A 21163-nucleotide genomic window follows, 5' to 3' on the forward strand; every position below is an offset into this window, starting at 1 on the left:
ATTCCCTGGCAGAAATTCTAACAATTTTTTTTAAATCCCAGGTGGAAAGAAAGCTGATGTTTCAAAATAGTGTGCAGAGAGGACATTCAAAATGTTTTTATTCAAAATACTAAAATAGCCTCACTGAAACAGTTAATCATTTCCTATTGTAAATGATACCTCTAGAGAAATATGGAACATGAGCAGAGAAAACATTCACTATGTGTATGTACAAAAATATGTATTTCAAAAATGTACAAATGAAAAATAAAGAAAGTATAGAAAGTTTGAACAAAGTACTATCTTGCCGGTTTTATTTGTTCTGAAACTTTTCTGGTCAAGAAAATAATTGAAATTGTCAGTTTGCTGTCAAATATATTAATTTGGTTTAGACATCCTTTTGCAGCACAACATTGTTCCAGACTTTTCTGAGCATTACCATTGCCTACTCTTTTATCCTATAAAAATATAGCTTTTAGCTGCCCTTGTCTCCTTTATCACTGTCTCACATGGCTCGCCATTTTTTTCTTCTCTTTATCAGTGATTCTTCTAGAAAATTACTTAAAGTCATATTATGTCTAGCTGGTTTTAATAGGGATAATAGCCACAGATATTCAGAGATTACTTTATCACTAAGGAGGCTGAAATAGAGGATTCAAACAGATAGAATCCCCTAAAGGAACTTAGAAGAAACCACAATAAATGACTCAGGGATGTTATTAGGCAGGTTAGATTGTTAGATACACAGCTAGTTATCATCAAAATACCTCAAAGCCAAAGGTCAGGATAGTTTAAAGAAAAAAATCAATGAACTCACAGCTCAGGGGTGAGAATAGAGAATGATGGCCAATAACTCTGTGCCACTGGCACAATGGCGCTCTATATCAAAAAGATGTAAAGCCCACTATGGCAGGAGTTGGAAATTTTTCAAGAGTCAGCTCAGATCTGGGCAAATCAGTAGAAGGAAGTATAAGGAACAGGGGAACCTCCCAGCCTTCCTTAAGAAATAGAAGGCACAGCCTAATTTTTTTCCTATATAAAGAAAGTGGGATGTGTATTTAAAATACAAACCAAAACAATGTCCTATTAATATAAAAAAATCTTCACTGTACACACAACTGTCCTCAAGAAGTAGCATGAATAATTGGCCATCTGTGGCAAATGGAAGGATTCAGGTGCTACCATAAGATGCCTGCATAGAAGGATATTAATTGATGAGAACTTCATATTTATTCTACAGAAGACAGCTTACTTGTATTTCTTCTGATTTCACATTTTCTCCAGTGACTCTAGCTGTTCCTTTGAACTTGCTATGGGCAATTTTTACTTTCTGCAGTGGGTGAATTTGGTCTCTACTGTATTCCAAAGGGTGAGTCAGCTCCTGGCTCCCGACAGTCTTGAGCTGGTCCATTTGTGTTCTGTTCAGAAAGTAAACAGAGTATGAAGTTGGCATAAAGACTTGTCCTGGTTTCGGCTGGGACAGAGTTAATTTTCTTCTTAGTAGCTGGTACAGTGCTGGGTTTTGGATTTAGTGTGAGAATGATGTTGATAACACACTGAGGTTTTAGTTGTTGCTAAGTAGTGCTTATCCTAGTTAAGGATTTTCAGTTTCCCATGCTCTGCCAGCAAGCAGGTGTGCAAGAAGCTGGGAGGGAGCAGAGCCGGGGCAGCTGACCTGAACTAGCCAAAGGGATATTCCATACCATAGAGCGTCATGCTCAGTATATAAACTGGGAGGAGTTGGCCAGGAGGGGTGGATCGCTGCATGGGTATCGGTCAGCGTGTGGTGAGGAATTGCATTGTGCATCACTGGTTTTTTTCTTGGGTTTTATTTCTTTTTTTTTTCTTTTTTCTTTTTTTTGTTACAAAAAACATTTTCATTACAATTATTATTATTGTTATTATTATATTTTAGTAGTAGTAGTAGTATATTTTATTTTCCTTTAGTTATTAAACTGTTCTTATCTCAACCCATGAGTTTTACTTTTTTTCAGTTCTCCTCCCCATCCCACTGGGAGCAGTGGAGAAGTGAGTGAGCGCTGCATGGTGCTTAGTTGCTGGCTGGGGTTAAACCATGACAAGACTATAATGAAGGACTGTCTTTAGATGCACCTTCTTTGGGCATGATTTTTTAGGGCTTGGGCATGTCCCATATATGCTGATACTGCCAGGAATGGCAACAAGTTATCAGCACTTGTCAAAAGTGAGGTTCTTCATCACTGGGAACACTCATGCATGCATTCAGCTGCCAAATTTATTCTATTGAGCAGATGGAAAAAAATCTCATTGAAATTTTCTGACAATGTAATGACCATGAACTTAGAGGCTTTTAAACACATTTTCTGTTCAGAGAGATAGCTAAATTAGGGCAGACCTGTAGAAGGCACAGCTTGTTCCCTGGCATTGCACCTATGAAGCACTTTATCATGCAAGGCTGGGGACTGAGCTGTATTTCCAGCAGCCCAGTCATTACTACAAACCAGAACAGCCATGGACCTGAATGAAAGGGGATAAATAACTTTACTTTCCATAGGTAAATATACTCCAAGAGTTAAATGTGGGAGCTCAGCACCCAGAAGAGATCTTGCCTTTGAACTCAACGTCTCAAGGCATGAGTGGTCTGGAAGTGCACTTAAAAACTCAGCAAGAGGGGAAGAGTATAAATCTTTACATATCCTTAAACGGAGTTGTCCTGGTTTCGGCTGGGATAAAGTTAATTTTCTTCCTAGTAGCTGGTATAGTGCTGTGTTTTGGATTTAGTGTGAGAATAATGTTGATAACACACTGATGTTTTTAGTTGTTGCTAAGTAGTGTTTATACTAAGTCAAGGATTTTTCAGCTTCTCATGCCCAGCCAGCGGGAAGGCTGGAGGGGCACAAGAAGTTGGGAGGGGACACAGCCAGGACAGCCGACCCAAACTGGCCAAAGGAATATTCCATACCATATGACATCATATCCAGTATATAAACTGGGAGGAGTTGGCCGGGAGGGGCAGATCACTGCTCAGGGACTGGTTGAGCATTGGTCAGCAGGTGGTGAGCAATTGCATTGTGCATCCTTTGTCTTTCTTGGGTTATATTTCACTCTCTTTTTGTCATCTTCCTTTTCATTACTATTATTTTATTTTATTTTATTTTATTTTTTATTTCAATTATTAAATTGTTCTTACCTCAACCTACGAGTTTTACTTGTTTTCGATTCTCCTCCCCATCCCACTGGGGGAGAGGAGTGAGCGAGCGGCTGTGTGGTGCTTAGTTGCTGGCTGGGGTTAAACCACGACAGGAGTATATTTGTATGACTATGATCTAGCTGCTTAGTTCATTTTTAATATGATATTAAATTATTTGTTAGCTTCCTGCTTCAGCTTACTTCATGACCTACAGCCACCATCTGGCCATCACTATTACTTGAAAAGCAACACGAGCTACAGGAGGCAGCCATGACCTCATGTCTTCCTCTCAGTAGTGGAGCTTAACACTTCAGCAGCAAAATATGAAAGTTCTCAAAGATACTAAGAGATAAACGAACTCCCCATATCCCGCTGCTCTTTACAATTCATTACCCAATTTTTATTTTCTGGTTGTTTTCTATCCTAAATAAGCCTGTCTAATATTCTGGTTAAAGGCATGCTAAAAAAAAGTCTCAGCAATAGTCAATAGAAGTATTAGTTCTCCTCACATTAATACAGTTAAATTAGGAAATATAGCCCCTACGTGATTATGTCCAGCCTACCACTGCTCCATATCCAGACTAGGTGCCCTGAAATACAATGTACTAGAACAAAAGCAAGACACAAGATCTATATATAATATCTTCCAATGAAGACTGAACAGTACTGTCTTAAGTTTCTTGCACCCTGTAAAATAAAATCCAGGTAGCTATTCCTTCCAGCATCTCAGCTGATATCAACCTTTTCAGAATTGCACAAGAGTTACATCTGTACAAATAAACTAATCAGAGCTGGAGCATGAACCCAAGTGTGCAATTGTCCAGAGCGCTATATTGCTAGCATGACCTCTGGTCTTGGAATCAGCCATCCAGCACTGCACTAGGCCATGCCAGGCAAGGTTTGGAGGTTAGTGCAGGCCAGGGATCAGGTCCAGCAGACAGCTTGGATGCAGCGACTCTGGTCTGCAGGGTAAGAAAGACAGGTTAGTCGTATGGAGGTGTTCTGCTGTGCCTCTTTGCCTCAAGGCTAGAAAACAGACACTGGCCTGAGGAAATGTAATAACCAAGGACACCAGAACCACACACAATGCTTCTTTGGAGCCTCTGACAATCAGTTCACACCCCAGCTATAAATTGCAAATAGGAGCTAGGTGCACAACACAGATATAAAATACATAAAAAAGACAAAGCACTTTGTGCTAACTCAAATTCTTGCATGCATCCCAGGCACACCTCTGCATGAGGCACATCACAGCAGGCTGGCTGTGAGGCAAAAACATACATGAAGCAAAAGTCTTTTTTCCAAGAAAAAGTCTTTTAGCGAAATGCAGATGGGAAAAAAAAAAACCCAACATGTTGGCTACTGCTGTTGGTTCAGAAAGAGTGCAGATTCGATACTACAAGGAAAATATGTATTAAAAATGGCAAACAAGCTGTCCTTGTTGAAGGAACAAGGAAATAACCATCACTGAATCCTCTGACTGATGCCAAGAGTCAGCAGCAACTACCTCAGTGCTGCAAGGGTGGAGCCACAGGCTGCTGCCTTGAGCACTGTCCAGACTCCATTAGGCACCAGATACACACAACACGCTACATCCCGACTGTTTTCACCCTCTTGCCTATATTATTTGTGTCTGCAAAGGTCTGAAAACAAAGTGCTTGGAAACAAAAGAATGGATAGACTGGGCAGGTCCAGGCATGTCATGCTGCTCTCAAAAGGATTTTCGTTGCTTCCAGGAAGCACAAAAGTTGTCAACATGGCACAAGTGAAGTTCTATCGATGTGGTGGCCATCTTGTGTTCCTAATAGGGTTACTGGTTTAAAAATATGAAGCAGATTCTCGGATTGCTTAAATCAGCACAGGGCCAACACAGTCAAGGAGGATAAGATGCCTTTCACAATTAGTTATAGCTCATAAATTAGAAAAAGTGAGTGAAAAGATGTACACATTATACTAGGTAGGCATTTTTGGATAAACATGTGTGTGGAAATGCTAGAGGCTACTATGGCTAATGACATGAATAAATCTTTTTTATTTGTGATATCACAGAAAGCTCCTTTAAAAACCTGCACTATTATGACAAAATCAAAGCCATGTCATCTGTGAGGCAGCACTGTCAGCAGGCAGAGAATGCAGTGCTGGCAGAGTGCAGCACTGCAGTAATTCTGCACCAGTACATCAGTACACAGCCAAAATTTACACCAGTAAAAGTAAAAGCAGCACCTAATTTCATTAGCAGTTTTATGAACTGCCAAATCCCACAAATATTCACAAATGGAACACCTATCACAGTCAGCCGGAGATCATCTTCCAATATGTTTGCAAGATGACAAACAAAGAGGATCTTTAATGAAACCATTTATTTTTAAGACATTGAAAGTATTTTGCTGAAAGACAGCTATAGGAGGAAATTATACAAACTGAGAAATGTAATTCAGAAATATCCTTTGGCACTAATCCCATGGTTTTTGAAATCAAGAGGAATTGACAAGCAGACGTGAAAAATAATTTCTTACTTTGCATTATATATTAAAATAAAAATCCAAATCAATAAATTACGCTAATTTGGCACTAGTTAAGAGCTAGGCTTGAAATGCAAAGAGGAACAGAATCTCTCCTGTGTTTACAGTAGATGATACTTAGTAATTTCTAACAGATTTCATCACATTAAAAATACTTATTTGATTTGATTGTAAGCATGCTCAATTTTTATTAGAGGCATCTGCATAACCTGTAATTAGTTACAGTTGTGAAGGCACTTCCATTCCAAACCCCATAGTTTCAAAACTTACTTCTTGCAGGGATTTTGTGGTAAGGAATTATTTTTCTTCTATGAAGATGTAAAACCACACCAAACCAAACCAATTTTCAGCACTTAATAATTACAAATTACAAAAGCAACTCTCTTGAATTTTCAGGTTCTTCATTTATATGGTACCAAATGCATCCTCAGTCTAGACTGAAGATAGGTATTCCTGAAATAACAATGCTGTTGCCATTGATGTATTCTATACACTTTTTGTTAACTTCGGAAATATGGGCTACCCTGATGTGAATGTGATATGAGGGGTTTATCCTTTACTCCATCAGAGGCCTGATTGCATAAAACAAATTATCCTGAGTTCTTACTGATTTCACTGTAATCTGAAGATGTTCAGCAACTTATAAAAAGCATTTAGCATTACTCAGCTTGAAGACCCGAACTGCACCAGTGTTTTCAGAGTTTGCCCCCTTTACTTTGCATCTAGACAGCTAAATAAGTGTTTCAATTCTGAAACAACATAGACGCCCTCAAAAAGAAGCTAGCTAATAAGTAAGAATTTTGCAGCCTGATTTTAAGGATCCTAAAGGAAATATTTGCCTCACTGCACACACAAATCAATTTCTGGTGTATAACAGATTTACCTGCGAAAATGCATTGCTTTCTTTTGTTCTTCTTCCTCCCTAGTCAGTGAAGGGGTTCCTCTGCGATGTATGCCAGTCTCTAATCCTCTGGTAAGAATGGTCTGGGTTTCTTCTATAAAGACATCTATGTTAGCACACAGAACTTCGTGAATATTTATGAACCCTTTCTACGTATTTAAAACCACAGACTGCATAAGTGCAGTAAGCTTTATTGCTTAATCTATCAAAAAGAATTAATGTATCTTTGCCTAATTATGCAAGTATTCCATTCCCAGCATAGTTCTTAATAGTGCAATCCAAGCCCTACAAATCATGATAAGTGAAACAGATTTGGGATGTATCGGTGTCAGTAGCTGAATTCCTTTTCAGGAATGTGAATGCCATGTGATAGTTCAACCTTATTTTGAACGTAACTTTCAAAGAGGCCTCAGGAACCCTTTTTTAACAGCAGCCTGACATGGAGTAGAGTATGCTTAGCAAGCTGTGAAAGAGCTATTGAGAGCCATCAGAAGTGAATACTTCTGCCCCAGCGATTACTGCAGGCAGGACAACTGATTTTGACTGATCCTACACAAAGAGGCAGCCAATGGGTTTGGGATGAGGAGTCAATGTGGGGGAAGTCCTTCAGTGGAAACTAAGAGAGAAGAAAAGTCAAGACCCAGTTAAATAAAAAGGACTAAATCCTGCTCTAGCAGGATACCATTTCCTTGCCAGAAGTAAGATTGCTGGGCCAAAAGGCTAGAAAGATTGGTTGACCAAAGAACTGGGACCGCATTCAGGACAAACCGAATGAAGATGTTCTTACGAAATCATCATTTTCCACTGATGTGAGGCTCTCTATGTCTTAGGAACAAAACATGCACATTTGAGAAATTATTTTGCCCAACTTTCTTAAAGTCACGTTATCTCTGAGGAGGGTAAATAGAAAATGTGAACATCTCACTGTTAAGGGGTCAGTGGGAAGAACATACCTAAGCTACAGGGAACTCTAGCACTGACTCCAAGGACTCACTGAACCTCTCATCCGTCTCATGGGGTCAAAAGTCTGCACCTGAAAGTGCACCTCAGGCAACAGACTTAGGAAAAATGGCTAGTGACGATGAAGAGCCAAGCATAACAAGGGGCTTGCAGATATATCTCTCGCCTCTTCTCTTTTTTTTCCAGTTTAGGACTTAGAAATACTGACAGAGGTGGGCATATACCTAGGGAGCACAGGCAGAATGAGTCATAAATCCAAGAGAAATTTTTTTACCCTATGGGAAATAAATGTAAATCAAAACTCAGGTAGCTCTTACCTAATGTGTCTGTAAACAGTTTTTTCTGTGGTTCCTCTGCTGCAGGGGTTTCTTTGATCTTGAAAGCAGGAATCTCACCAGCCACTGTTGAGGATGGCAGATGTAGGCTTTTAACATCCCTGGCCCTATCCTCATTCTTTGATTCAGGTTCATGCTCTCTCCTTTTCGATCTTGTGAGATGAAATAGGGACTGCTGAAGAGAAGAGTGAGCCTTGCTCCCTTTCAGCCTGACAGCCCCAGTACTGGAATCACTGCTGCTTGTGCTGCAGGAGAGACCTTGTTGTCCTGAGATCGCTTGAATATCTTGTTTCCTTGGGGGTGATCTGCTGTACTTTTTAACAGACATTTTTTCAGTTCCACTGGGCTCATCGCTAGCATAATCACCGTCAGAGAGATCCAAATGTCCATCAGTATGATCTACTCCCTGAGGCCCGTGCAGGGAAGGATACTGAGCATGGTGAGATTTGGGGTCATCGTCACTGTTGGAGGATAAGCAGCTTGACTCGCAGGACAAAGATGCAACATGCCACGTCGAGGCAGCTGTCCCCTTCCTTTGCCACTCCTCCTGCAAGGCTGAGGATGAGCTTCCCTTCTCCACAGCCTCAGATGAGCTACGTGTAATTTTTACTATCTTATCATTGACCATCTTAAACCCGGTATGGATTTGTCTTCTGCTTTCTGAGGTCTGGCTCCCCAAAACAAATTCCTGTGGGCACACCTGAACCCACTTTTGATCCTGCGTGAATGCAGGGCCTGCACTCCACTCTGCCTCCTTGATGCAATCTGTTTCTAAATCCTGAAGTGGAGAATGCTTTTGCAGGACCAAGGGAGTTTTTGCTCCCTGTGTGAGATGACCCTTCAGAGGCTGATCCACCCTACCTAGGTCCTTTTGCAGGGTACCCTCCACAGGTCTTTCATCAGTTCTGTGTGCTTGCCCTAGAGAATCCATATGATGAGTTTCCCTTTCCTCACCTACTTCTAGGTTCATTTCTGTTACTGTTTCAGGACATGGTTGCAGGATTTCAGGCCACCTTCTCTGTGGTGAGTCAACAGGATTTTCCTTTGCATCTTCATCTCTCCCAATCACTTCTTTTTCTTCTGCACTTTGCTCAACTACTTTTGCTTCACAGTCAGTCTGAGCCTTTATTTCCCACTCACCTAAAGCACAACCTGCTTTTTTTTCATGTGTACCAACCTGCATGGAGCTACTGACCTGCAGATTTAACTGAGAGCGTTCCCCTGGCTGCAGTATGCCTGCATCCACTTGGCCAGGCTGGGAGAAATGACCCCAGCAGTCCAAACCAGCTCTTCTGGAATGCTTGCTGTCTTCTTTTAAAGGCTTCTGTTTATTTTTTTTGAGCCTTGCCATACCTTCTTTTCGTTTCAGAAAACCCTTCCAAGGTGTTACTTTTGCCTTGCTCTGAAAAAACCACCAAAAATCCTGATAATCACAGTCTGAGAATCATTCTCCAGAAAGAAAGATGTTTCTGATAATTGAAAAAGCTGAGACACCAGAAGTCTTAAACACACTGGCTATGGATAACTGAGTACATAAGTAACAGCCCCAAGACTACAGGGAAGGTACGAGAACTTTTAGAAACAGTCGCTATGTGACGGCTCCATTAATTCATTAGTAGAGTCAGATGGTTAAGGTGGTGCTAAGTATTTATATGATAGAAGATGAGAAAAGTCCTGTCTTTCTCTGTTTTTAAAGCAGGTTTGAGTGTTTTTTACAATGTGACACAGAAATATATAAATGCATCATTTTGAGATGTTATTTTGCCAGGGAGACAGAGAAAATTCCTGAGTGATGAAATGTGCGTCTTCCAAGTCAAGAAGCCTAACAAAATGCTGAGTCTGACACCTAGAGGTGTCAGACATAAACTCATCTCAAACTGCACATAAGGCAAAAAAGCAGAACAGTATTACTGTACTTGGCCATTGTACAAAAACTGTATTTGGAAATGCCCCCCTTCTCGCATTAGTGGCACATGAGAAACTGCATGGACCATTTATTATGAAATAAACTAACAGAATCAACCTTGAGGTCTAATTTAGCTAAATGTGCTGAGACTCAGGCACAAACTATGACCCAGAAAGTATGTGGAAAGAGAAGAATCCAGTGGAAAACAGTGGGGAATATGACTGTAACTGAGTAATACAGTTTTTTTACTTTTGGGAAAAGTCTTCCAGTATCACATGAAAGAACAGTGGAAAAATGTGCTGCCATGCAATGAGCCAAAACAGAGCCCACGCAATACCCAAGCCCATGAGAACTTGTCAAAACCAAAGTGAATGCACCAATGGCACAGTACCTGCTGCTCCTTCTGCTGTTTTTTTATGAGATGATTGTCTACTTTAAGTTGTTCTTCAACAAATTCTTCAGAAGTCTTCTGTCTAATACCAATTGCTGGTGTGATTGGCCTAGGCAAGGAACAAGAAGGTACTTATTTGTAAGGTTCTCCAATTAGTTTTCTTTTGATAGTTCTCATGGAATTGATGTTTAGTTTAGAACTGAAATGTTCTCTGCAATTTTTTTAAAATGTGAAGCATGTTAGTAAAAAGCCTACTGTTATTTGACATCTAAGTCTCACTTTAAAACATCCTGTCTAGACTAAACATTAATTAAGCTTTTAGCAAGTAACTTTTTTTGGCTGGTATCAGTCTCTCCTTAAAAATAGAAAATAGTCAAAAGGACAAATATTTCAGGCATTTTCTCCAGACTAGAGCTGGTTACAGTCACAAAGAACTCACTATCTCACTGACAGAGTGGTTTGAATTAGCTGGTGAAGAATGACAGAGGAGAAAAATAATGCCTATAAAGTTGTGGAGGAACAAATTGAATGCTGACTCAAAATGAAGCATAATACAGCATACATGAACATATCTTATTTCATTGGAAATGTGCTTAGAGCCTAAATTTAGTCACTTACTAATGATTTTTACTGAATACTAAAAATTCCTGGGTTTAATAGAGGTACTGGTTATACAGCACATTACTGTTTTTCTATACCCCACCTCCACCTAATACCACGGATAATCTTTTTGTTTGTCAGTCTGGCTCGTCTGTTAGCACGCAGCATGGCCTAATAGGATTAGATTTGTAGAGCAAAATTGTTGTTGCTGAGGACTCAATGTTAGACAATATGCATTTCAGTGAAGTTTACTTCAAACCAACTATAGCCTGGTCCCATAGGAAAAACGTCACGAAGAGCTGGAGTACATTCTGTGCTTTACTTTCATCCAGCTCATGCTAAGACCACAATGTCAGCCAAAGCACAACAAGTGGGAGTGACTGGGAGACAGACTTCAGAGGTTCACTACTGATCCAAAAAGGCATATGTGGACAGGCCCACTTGCCCACCATACTTATGGTCCTGCCACCTCTTCCCAGCCTTGTGCTCTGGAGGTCCCTGTCTTCCTTCTCTGCCCAGCTCCTACATGGTTAATGCACTAAAACACACTCATGACAATTACTCTCAGTCTGTACTTGTCTAGAATCTTGCTGCTTCTCTTTTATACTTGATGGAAGGCTCGGTGTGCCAAAAAGCTGCTGCTTATATCTGCATCAGCTGAGGAAAGGTAACAACTCTACGAGCATTTCTTCCATCACTAATGCCAACCTACCCATTCTTGCCTAGCCATGAGCACCCCCTCAGTGTGCTCATCACTCCTTTTGCAATGCAGTGATGAACCAGATCAGAGAACTGATCCAAGTTAAAAGTTACATTTCTCCTCTCTCCAGATAATTTTAACAAGGATTACTTTGCTGACCTGTTCACTATATAGACACATAAAAATTGGTCTTGGCACAGCTGAAGAGGCAGGGAAAGGACAAGAATGAATGAGTTACTCAGACTGGTGCTGCCATCACAAACTGATGGCCATTGCAGAAGAGATAATGGCATAACAAAAGATATTATCTCTCACTGCTAACTTTTGCCTTACTTCTATCCTTTGAAGATCATAGTTGCAAAACCAGTTCATTTAAATTGGCTAAACCAGCATCGTGTTGTATAGAAGGATATCAGCTGCCAGTCCCTAGACCTGTCCAATCTCTGCCATGCATACCTGCCACTCTCAAGCAAAGGAAAGAGCCTTTGTGTTGCAAATATAACACATACACTATGTGTACAATCAAGGAAAATATGCTTTTGTAGCTTGACTGATTGATTAAGATCATTTCTCACCTGTCTTCTATGTTTCCAGTCTTCATCTTCCCCTCTGTGCCAAAGGGAGATGGAGGAATCTCCTCCTTTACTTGTTCTCTTTGTTCTTCTTTGACAGAAGAAAAAGTTTCAGGGAAACTCCTTTCTTTTAATTGACTGTTATCTAAGCAGCAGGAAAAAGGGCAATGAATACAAAGCCTTTATAGAATGAATAAATGAAAAATAAACATAATAAAATAAAATTAAAAATGTTTATATTTTCAACAACATATGCAAGATTTTGATTTTTGAAACCACTTTATAGAAAACAATTGAATTAAGTAGGCAGAAGGATGCAACCCATGAAAAAAGAGGCTCCTGATCCTCAAGTCTAGTTGCTGGAAATAAGGAAAGGGCAAATGGTATGATTTGTACCCCTTGCCTCTAGAGATTTGTAATGCTTAGTTAATGCGTTCACTGCAGAACATTGCAGTGGAGACACTTTGCTAGATAGTACTGAACTACTCATGTGTCTGTAATTATGTGACCTGCAAGCCAGTTCATTAAGCAGTTTAACAAGCAGTATTTGTGCATGTGAGACTTTCTAACTGGGCATTTTCTATTCTATTTCACAAAAGTGCAAATTTGTACATCTTCCTATTGAAGCTTACTGGCTATGTTCGCTACAACAAGAAGGCTCCCACTTCAGTTAATCTTTTTTCTAAGTGTCAGCTAATGGAGACTTGCTCTTTTAGCTCAAGTTAGGCCTGTCAACTGGAGCAAAAAGCCTTTACTGGCTCATTCCTACTACACACTGTTACTGTAACCAGGAACTATATAGTTCACTTCATCACATTAACGCACCCAGTGCTACTGAAGTCCTTTGCAACATACTGGAAGGACTTTCTGGTCCAACAACAGGACTGCAAAAGCCTTACGTCCTTCCCTCAGCCTTTTGCAGCTACACACCAAAAATCTCCAGTCCGACAGCAGACGAGCAACCTTCTCACCTGCCTTGCACCAGAAATACGGCTGAGGAGGCAGAGGTGACATAGCAGGTTGATGGCAGCAAGGGACACAAAACCCATGTGTCCCTCCTCACGGTCTCATGTGTGGGGCCATACTGTCTCCAGAATGCTCTAATAGAAGAGGTGCCCCAGCACTGCAATTTTGGACTAGTGCTTCCCAGTGCAAGGCAAGAACAGTGTGTCCAAGCAGCTGTGTAATTCACCTTTGTTTTCTTTTCTGTTCTCTTCTTGAGCATCTTGTCTGGAAAGTTTTTTTGTGGGGCTCTCAGTACACTGAAGCAATGGCTCGGTGCTTATCCCTTTAAATAAGAATGTGAAGTGTTATACAAGCTGATGGTACACTCACGTTTATGTTTCCAGCAGTAAAAAACCACACTGGTCACAGCAGTCAGGAAGGTCTCAGTTCAGCCCAGTCCTCAACCACACATTCAACTGAAGCATATTTCAAAGGCAACTGCATTGACCAGCTTCCAATCAGGAGTTAACCTGATGTACTAAGGCCTCTGCACCTTCAAGCCTTAGTTTTACACACTCGAAGCAGGTCTAAGTCAGTGCTGTTGTCAAAAAAAGCAGTCATACCTCCCCCTGTCCTAATGTGTTCTTGCTCTCAGGTTCCTGCTGTCCTCATCCACCCACCCCCAATTTGTGCTGGCAGAAGTATTTGTGAAGCTCTCTGATAAACTTCACTGGGCAACTGACCTAGGTTCAGGTTAACTCAGCAAGAAAATTACAGTGCCAGGCACAAGAAGAAGACAAGACTCTTTCAGTGAGAGTACTGGTCCTGAGCTAGCTTGAAGAATATGAAATTAAAGTTTCAATTGTACTACAGGACCGTCTCACAGCATCATAGTCAGGTCTTGCTATAAAAGTTCAAAGGAATCCAGGATGCAGGTCTGATTTACATCCTCTTCCCCTTTAAGTGGTTTCATTCCCACTTCTTTTTGTTCCTGTTGCCCCCATTTTGAAATCAACTTTTGATTTCTTGCAAATTGCGCTTTCTTCTTTCTCACCCTTTGGTATCTTCCCACAGAACACAAGGCTGGCAAAGAGTAGCAAAGAGAAGACACCAAGTAGCAGCTTACACTGTTTTTCCTCCAAACAATGCGACTCCATATCAATGTGAGAAACACCCAGATTATTGATGAAGAACAGACCTTCTTAGCTAAAGAAACACGTTCTCTTGCCTTTGGAAGCTATATCCACTTCCTACTTTTTATGCTTCTCCCCCTAGATATAACATACTCCCAACTTCATATAACTTAGCTTTTCCAATTTAATGACTTTCTGCTCCATTTATATCTACAAGGCCCAATTTCTCTGTCAGTATGAAAGGCAGGATGACTGTTATTCAAAAAGTAAAAAAATCAAGTTTAAAATACTATAAAACCTTTTATAACAAGCCACCATAAAAACAAAGCACCTTCCCCTGACCTGCAATAAAATCAGTAACAATCACTAGCAAGGGCAAAAATTCACAGGATTTGCACAATAGCCTTAGCTTCAGATTTCCAGCGCTTTTTACCCACCTGAATCTGAAAGCTGCACGTGCTCTCCTGAGATTTCTGAACTGCTCTCGTTTGGCACGAACAGCGGGTATCTGCTTTGCCAAGCAGAGCACATTGCCAAGGGAGAGGCCTGTAAGGACTGCAGGGTCTCAACTTGGGAAGAATTTTCTGATGGGAACTGGACAGGAATGAAGGTAGCCGGAAAGCATGGAAGGGGTGGCATCGTGGCTACTAGGTGGGGAGGTATCCCAGGAGAAACAGAAAAGCCTAAAAATAATTACCAGAGAAGAAAAATTAGAGAAGCTTAAGACAAATATTTTGCACCGAACTAGAAATCTCTTGCTAAACTGGTACTGCACAAAAACAATGTTGCTTTCATGTTCCCTGGTGGTTTGCATGATCAGAGTGAAATAATCAAATTCTGCCTTGGTTATTTTATTTAAATTGTAAAACGTGCTCGCTGCAACCATCAGTCATAAACAAAATTATTGTATGCTACAGGGATGCTGAATTAAAGAGAATTTACAAAGTACTCCTGAGCTTGTAAAACACACATTTCCCCTAGGACTCCTTAAGTCCCTTAGCAGGTAAAAGTTAAGTATTGCAAAGTATCTCTGAGGCACTCCTCAATGCAAAAGAAGGGAAGGTTTTCCTTTTAGCTCTGGATGGCTGGTTACACATCTCATTAGAAGACTTCCAAGAGGAAAAGACATAAGCAGTTCTGCATAGGGACCAGAGGCCAGGCTCACTACTTTCAGGAAAGAAACCCCTTTATAAGATTATAAAATTAGGCCTGCTTCTTACTTTCTTTCTCCACACCATGATTCCTTTCTGTCCTGTGACCTGATTTCAACAAGAAGAATAGAGAGTGCCTGTGACTGAAATTGCCTCACCCCCCAGTTAAGGCATTTTTTGGAAGAAGGCTGATCTGTGGATTCAAATCCTGTCTGGCAAAGACTCAAAAAAAAGCCCAACTCGCTACTTCTGGACAGATGCTCTAACCACGCAGCTAGCAGGTGGGCAGAGCCACTTCTGTCTGCGTTATCATGAGACATTAAAATGACAACCTGTAGTTCAATGAAGTTTTGATTTTACTGTTAGTCACTGTATTATTTCTTTAAATGCATGGCAATATTAAAGCAACTACCTTTATCATAATAAGATAAATCGTAGCCCTAGTACTTCTTCATATTTTACCTCTTTAAAGCTTAATGGGACCAGATTATGCAATGTCTTTTGCTACCCTCAGCCTACACTGCCTCCAGATTTTGGTCAGCTTTTCATTCAAGTAACCATTTTGTCCGTGGCTTTATATGTTAGCTAAATGTATCTGGATATGTAAATACACCCAGACAGCATCCTATAAATATATTTCTTACTGTATGAGCTTGGTCTTGAGTTCATGATACTAACCGTACCTGCTTTCTTCAGAAATGCGTCAAGTGATTTACAGCACTGGGGCAGGGGGAAGAGAAGTTTGCATGCTGAAGCATAACAAGGCGCTTTCCTTCTCACACTGTTCAGTCCTTCCTGAGAACCTGAAGAAAGTGGTGCAGCCTAACTGTTCTGCTCACAGTGAAGTGGTGGAAGTAACAACAAGCATCTTGCTAATTGCACCATTTGGGCAGGAATTAATGAGCAACATTAATGAGAACGTCCATGCTCTGTGGATGTTCTGCTTTGATTAGAAAACTTGGAAGCCACAGACTGTATACCTGTTCAACCTGGTCATCGCAGACAGCTTGCTGAGCATTTGCCTGCCATTTCAACCAGACTTTTCTGAGGCAAAAAGCACAGGATCATGAAGATTTCATTTACTTAGCCATAGTCTTCATTTTGTCTCTTTCTCAAGCTGTCTCCCTAGTATACAGCAGTGGCTCTTGACAGCTATTTCGCAGTGGCATAGCTCCATCAGGAAAATCAGTACAATGACAGCCAGGCCTGCTGGTATCACTGCTGGTGTGGCTTAGCTTCTGGCTGCAGGGTCAATGGTTGAGAACCTGCTTACCCCCCAACTAAAAAAACTGATTGTCACACAGCATCAAGTTTGAAAACAAGACCTTCAAACAGATGTGACACTGTGTACTTTCTCAAGTTTTTTGTTCCCTTCAGTGTCATATTGCTTTGCACTTCTGGCATCATCAGGAAGCTCAGAAAGGTCCCCGCAACACAAGCAGACAACCTAAGCTGCAGAAATCCAGGCTTTTGGTCGTCACTGTGGGGGTGGTGTTTGGCCCTTGCTTCCTACCTGGTGCATATACATACCCCAGTGTACACCTACTGCTTGCGTACATGCTTCACAGCTCTGACAGCCATACAGCTTTTCAAGTTGCTGTTAACATGCTCAATGTCAGTATCTGCTGCACCCCAACAGTGCGATGGATCTGGTTGTCCGTTGTTTGTCCAGCCCAACTTTTTGTCATTCCCACAGAAGTTTCTCTGACCCCATGCGGCTGAGAAGGAATGAAGCAAAGCCCCAGAGCTCAGATATTCTTAAAAGACACTGACACTTGAAGCCAGCAGAAGACCATTTGGTATATTTATACAGACCTAATTACGCATGCATATACACAGGTTTAAAAGACTGGAGTTCTTTTATTTTCTTCCTTTTTTGTCACACTGGGAGTAGAGGGAAGTAAAAGCCTGCAAGTATTTTCCTGGCCAATGTTGTTTAATTCCACTTTTCTAAACCCTTTTATTTTGTTGGCTACTAACTGATATTACATACATTAGCAAGGTAGATGAAACTTGCTAAAATTTTGATTTCTTTTATGGCAACAATAATGTAAGGTCATGTTTCCCTAAAGCCAACTAACAAGTGCCAACTACTAGAGTTTCTGGGGCAGGGGGCTGGGGGAAGGCAAGAGACCATAAATTCTTTGTGGTTTTATTATTAACTCTGCCTAAAGTAATGCCTATTGTTTTGAGTGGACCTTTGCAAGTAGATGTTCCTCATATGGCAACTGAAATAGAATTTTGATTATAAATGATTCTGCCCAAACTGGTCAAACTAGATGTGCTATGAAGTATTTTTATACGGGCATGGAGGGACAGCAAAGACATGGCTGTCTTTAACTGAGAGGACTTCCTCACACTATGTATGGTTAGAACATGGGAAGAAAGTTTTGAAAAAAATGTAGCTTTTCAGCTCTAAAAAGCTATTTGTAAGACCCCATCAGGCTACACTGAACTCTAGCATGCGAGGTGCCATCACCTAGTTCCCATAACTATCCTCTGAGATCTTAGCAGAAGGAGACACTTGCAGCTCCTCAACTGGGCAAAGAAGCTTGAAATTAGACTGAGAAAACCAATGCCAGATCAACGCACAGATGCAGGCAGGGGATACCTTAGGCTGCTTAGGCTCCTACCACATGGGTTAGGTGAATCTGCCTCCCCAGCAGGTTATCTGAGGAGCAGCAGCAATCCAAGGATCACCTGGCCTTCCTATGCCCTTATGGATGCTCCCTGCCTGATGTTATGCACAAGCAGCCCTGCTAAAGCCAGGCCAATGCTGTTACAACTCCACATGATTTCCCTAAATCCTTCTTTCACCATGGAGTCACATGCTGAGGAGAATGTGCTACTACTGCAGACAGGGTGGGAAGGCCGGGGGAAGCTCCTCTTTTTCTTCTTGCTGAACAGATGGTGTTTTCTGGCAATGCCACTGGTAAAATGAAGCTGTTCAAGGAGTTGTATCATGCTGTGAGGAACAGGCTGTACTATTGGGGTAACAGTCTATTAACAGAAGCATGGTGTGTTGACTTTCTTCCTCTTCTTTTTTCTACATAAAAGCTGTAACTTTCATACATAGGTACAGAAAACAAGGATATTTCATCTTTTCTGTAATGCTCACCACTGTACTATAATTTTCTGCAATACCATTCAAATCTATACTTCAATAAAAGTCTGTACAGGAGGTCTGTTATTAAACATAAAGGACTCCTCCTCATAGTTCTCCTGGAATTTTAAAATACAAAAGCGGGAAGAAGTGTTTTCTGGGGTTTACATCTTGTGTGTAATGTGTGTAAAGAAATTAATGTTTTAGCCCAATTGCCAGAGGAAGAGCCCCCAGCCACTGAAAACAACTATCAAACCTTCTCTTTCTTTAAGGAACTGCTGCATTTCACTGCTGGAGTGCAAGCACCAACAGGTGAGGGTGCTGCAGCATCAGGAGAGATTCCCCGAGTACCTGGGTTGTAAAGTGCAATGATTTTCTGCTGTTCAGCCACTAGCCTTTGCAGCTGCTCCATCTGCTGCCTCATCGCCTGGTCCTGCTGCCCTGGAGTCTGAAAAAATCATGAAGATATAGTATCAAGCTACATTTCTGGATGGTTTTTAATCAGAAAGAATCACTATATCTGGACTTTGGGGTAGGTATTTCTTAAAGTGTGTATTACTTTTAATAAAGAATGTTGACATTTGTATTTAAAACTCTTTTGCCATTTTACAACTCAAAGGGTACACTGACACTCTGCAGGCAGTATGTGCCTTGCCAGGTTTTGCTACTCAGCCTCGCATCAGCCAGCATTTTCTTCTGGTCTATGCGCTGGGATTTCCTTCCCACAGAAGCTAAAGCACAAAATGGAGAGAAGTGTCCATCCGTGTTTCACACTAAGAAGGTGTTAGAACAGCATCAGAGCAGATGATACCCTCAGGTCAGGCTTCACTGTAAAACTTCAAAATGTGCTGGGGTCCAACATTTCATTGTTTGTTGAACTATCTGATAAATGGAAATTACCAGCATCGTCAATGAAAAGCAGCTTTTAAAAGTTGATATCCACAGAGCACAGATGCAATTAGGAGGAAATATGAGCACGGTCTGAAATTAGGGATGAAAGGATAGAAGAATAAGTCCAGTCTTTGCCTCCACAGAAATCTTCACTAACATGGAGAAAGGACTGACTCTGTCTCTGACTAAATTTCTGTCACTAGTTCCTCAGTCCTTCTGCAGGCCAGGCACTCCCCCTTGCCTCCCTGCAGGTACACACCTATCCAACTTGCCTTGGCCTTCTGAGTTCCCCAGTTTATCTTTATTTGACTCTTTCTCCCACTCATCTGTTTCTTCTGTCCTGTCCACTGGGAAGAACTACCAGAGATCGGTAGCGCAAGAGACAGGTCTTTCTTTTCTCTTTTTATTTTTATTTATTGTGAAGTACCAGATCTGCTCCAGAACTAAAACTTCCAGCGTAAAGACACTCTCATGTTGTTGTTGTGCCTGGAGCTTCCCAGCAGTCTGCCTGGAAGCATCGTTTTCACTCTACTGCTCCTCTGTCTGGTATCACTCAAGAAACACCATGTAACAAAGCAAACCCCAAGTTCACTTTTTCTTTACCAGAATATTTGAGAACATTTCAAGTAATTCACATAGTCAAATGCCAGAAGCCACCAAAGAACAAAGAATGCCCAAGACCCAGTGTCAGATTTTACGACCAGCTGTTCACAGTTTACGATATCACAGGATACCTTCTGGTCATTAAACTTAATGATCTGGCTTATGTCATCCAAGAAAAGAAGTAGCAGACTCCTGGGACTCGCAAGAAGTTATCTTCAGCTGCAGCCTTACCTACATTAATACTTTCCCAACAACCAAGGAATAACAAGTTTCCTGTCCCTCTATGTAAAGTACTAAAATCTTCATTAGACTGAGAGCTGAAGTTGGTGAGGACTCCTGACTGGCTCTTAAGTATCCCCTTGAGAAGGGCAGTGGGGAACTGGATCCCAGGGCAACCTCAACACCCCACTTAGCAGTCCTCAGCCACAGGAAATTTAGATGGTCAAGGAGCCACTGCACTGGCACAGCCCAGCTGCAAATCTCCCAACATATGACTGAAGAACAAGTTTTCCCAGCTCTTGTCTATTGTATAGAGGTGGTACCAACAGTGTCAAGAAAAGAAGCCGTGAGGTGAGGTGGGCTCAGGGCAAAAGGCAGATGATACAGCCTTGTTAGCACGTGTTCGGTACTTCTGATTTTGACATCACCAAAAAATGTTAGAATGATGATAGACTTCCAGTGGAGAAAGTGTTGAGAACTTCCAGCATAGACACATCCTAAATAATAAATTCAACAGTATTGAAAACATAAGAGTTTCTTTAAAATATGCAACTAAGGCACTGTATTGTTTACTGTCTTATGAGAAGCACATAGAGCACTCAGTGGAAGAGATACTGTGGAGTTACTCCTGTCCATCACTTTGTCAAAACTAAGAAGAAGAGGAAAAAGTCAGAAATGGAAAAAAGATAAAAAAGGAATGGAGCATGATAAGAGGACTGATAGAAAGACATATGGAAATAAAAATATGAATATGCCCCACAACCATTACACACATGAGAACGTGGAGCCAGAACACACAATCTTTTTTGCCAGAGGGAGGGAGATAGCCATAACTATCAAACAAGAAGAACAAGATTAAAATTGATTAATTGTCTCTTGGGAAAAGCATTTTATTGCATGGATGCATTAGAGCAACAGCATCAGACACAGGGTTATGATGTACTTCCCAGTGCTTGCCAGTAAAGCTTCCTACCTATAGACAGATACAAAAGTTACCAGCCCTTTCTTCCTGAAGAGGCTGTGCAACTATCAGAAATACATGATATGCAGTTATAAATTCAGTGATTTTTTTAAAGCAAACTA

General features: G+C 41.0%; 1 protein-coding gene across 1 annotated transcript in view; it reads right to left on the minus strand.

Annotated features, from left to right (window-relative positions):
• The window catches only part of LOC127014941 (centromere protein J-like), a 32198-nt gene extending 17554 nt beyond the window's left edge, over nt 1-14644 (minus strand). The window contains exons 1-7 of the mRNA XM_050894598.1: nt 14551-14644; nt 13228-13323; nt 12039-12180; nt 10164-10272; nt 7849-9268; nt 6554-6677; nt 1232-1397 (exon numbers count right to left, since the gene is read on the minus strand). Of these exons, the coding sequence (XP_050750555.1) occupies nt 1232-1397; nt 6554-6677; nt 7849-9268; nt 10164-10272; nt 12039-12180; nt 13228-13323; nt 14551-14644 (2151 nt within the window). The remainder of the gene's footprint in view (nt 1-1231; nt 1398-6553; nt 6678-7848; nt 9269-10163; nt 10273-12038; nt 12181-13227; nt 13324-14550) is intronic.
• Nucleotides 14645-21163: the final 6519 nt, after the last annotated feature.

Source organism: Gymnogyps californianus, chromosome 3, assembly GCF_018139145.2.
Source record: "Gymnogyps californianus isolate 813 chromosome 3, ASM1813914v2, whole genome shotgun sequence".
NCBI lineage: Eukaryota > Metazoa > Chordata > Aves > Accipitriformes > Cathartidae > Gymnogyps > Gymnogyps californianus.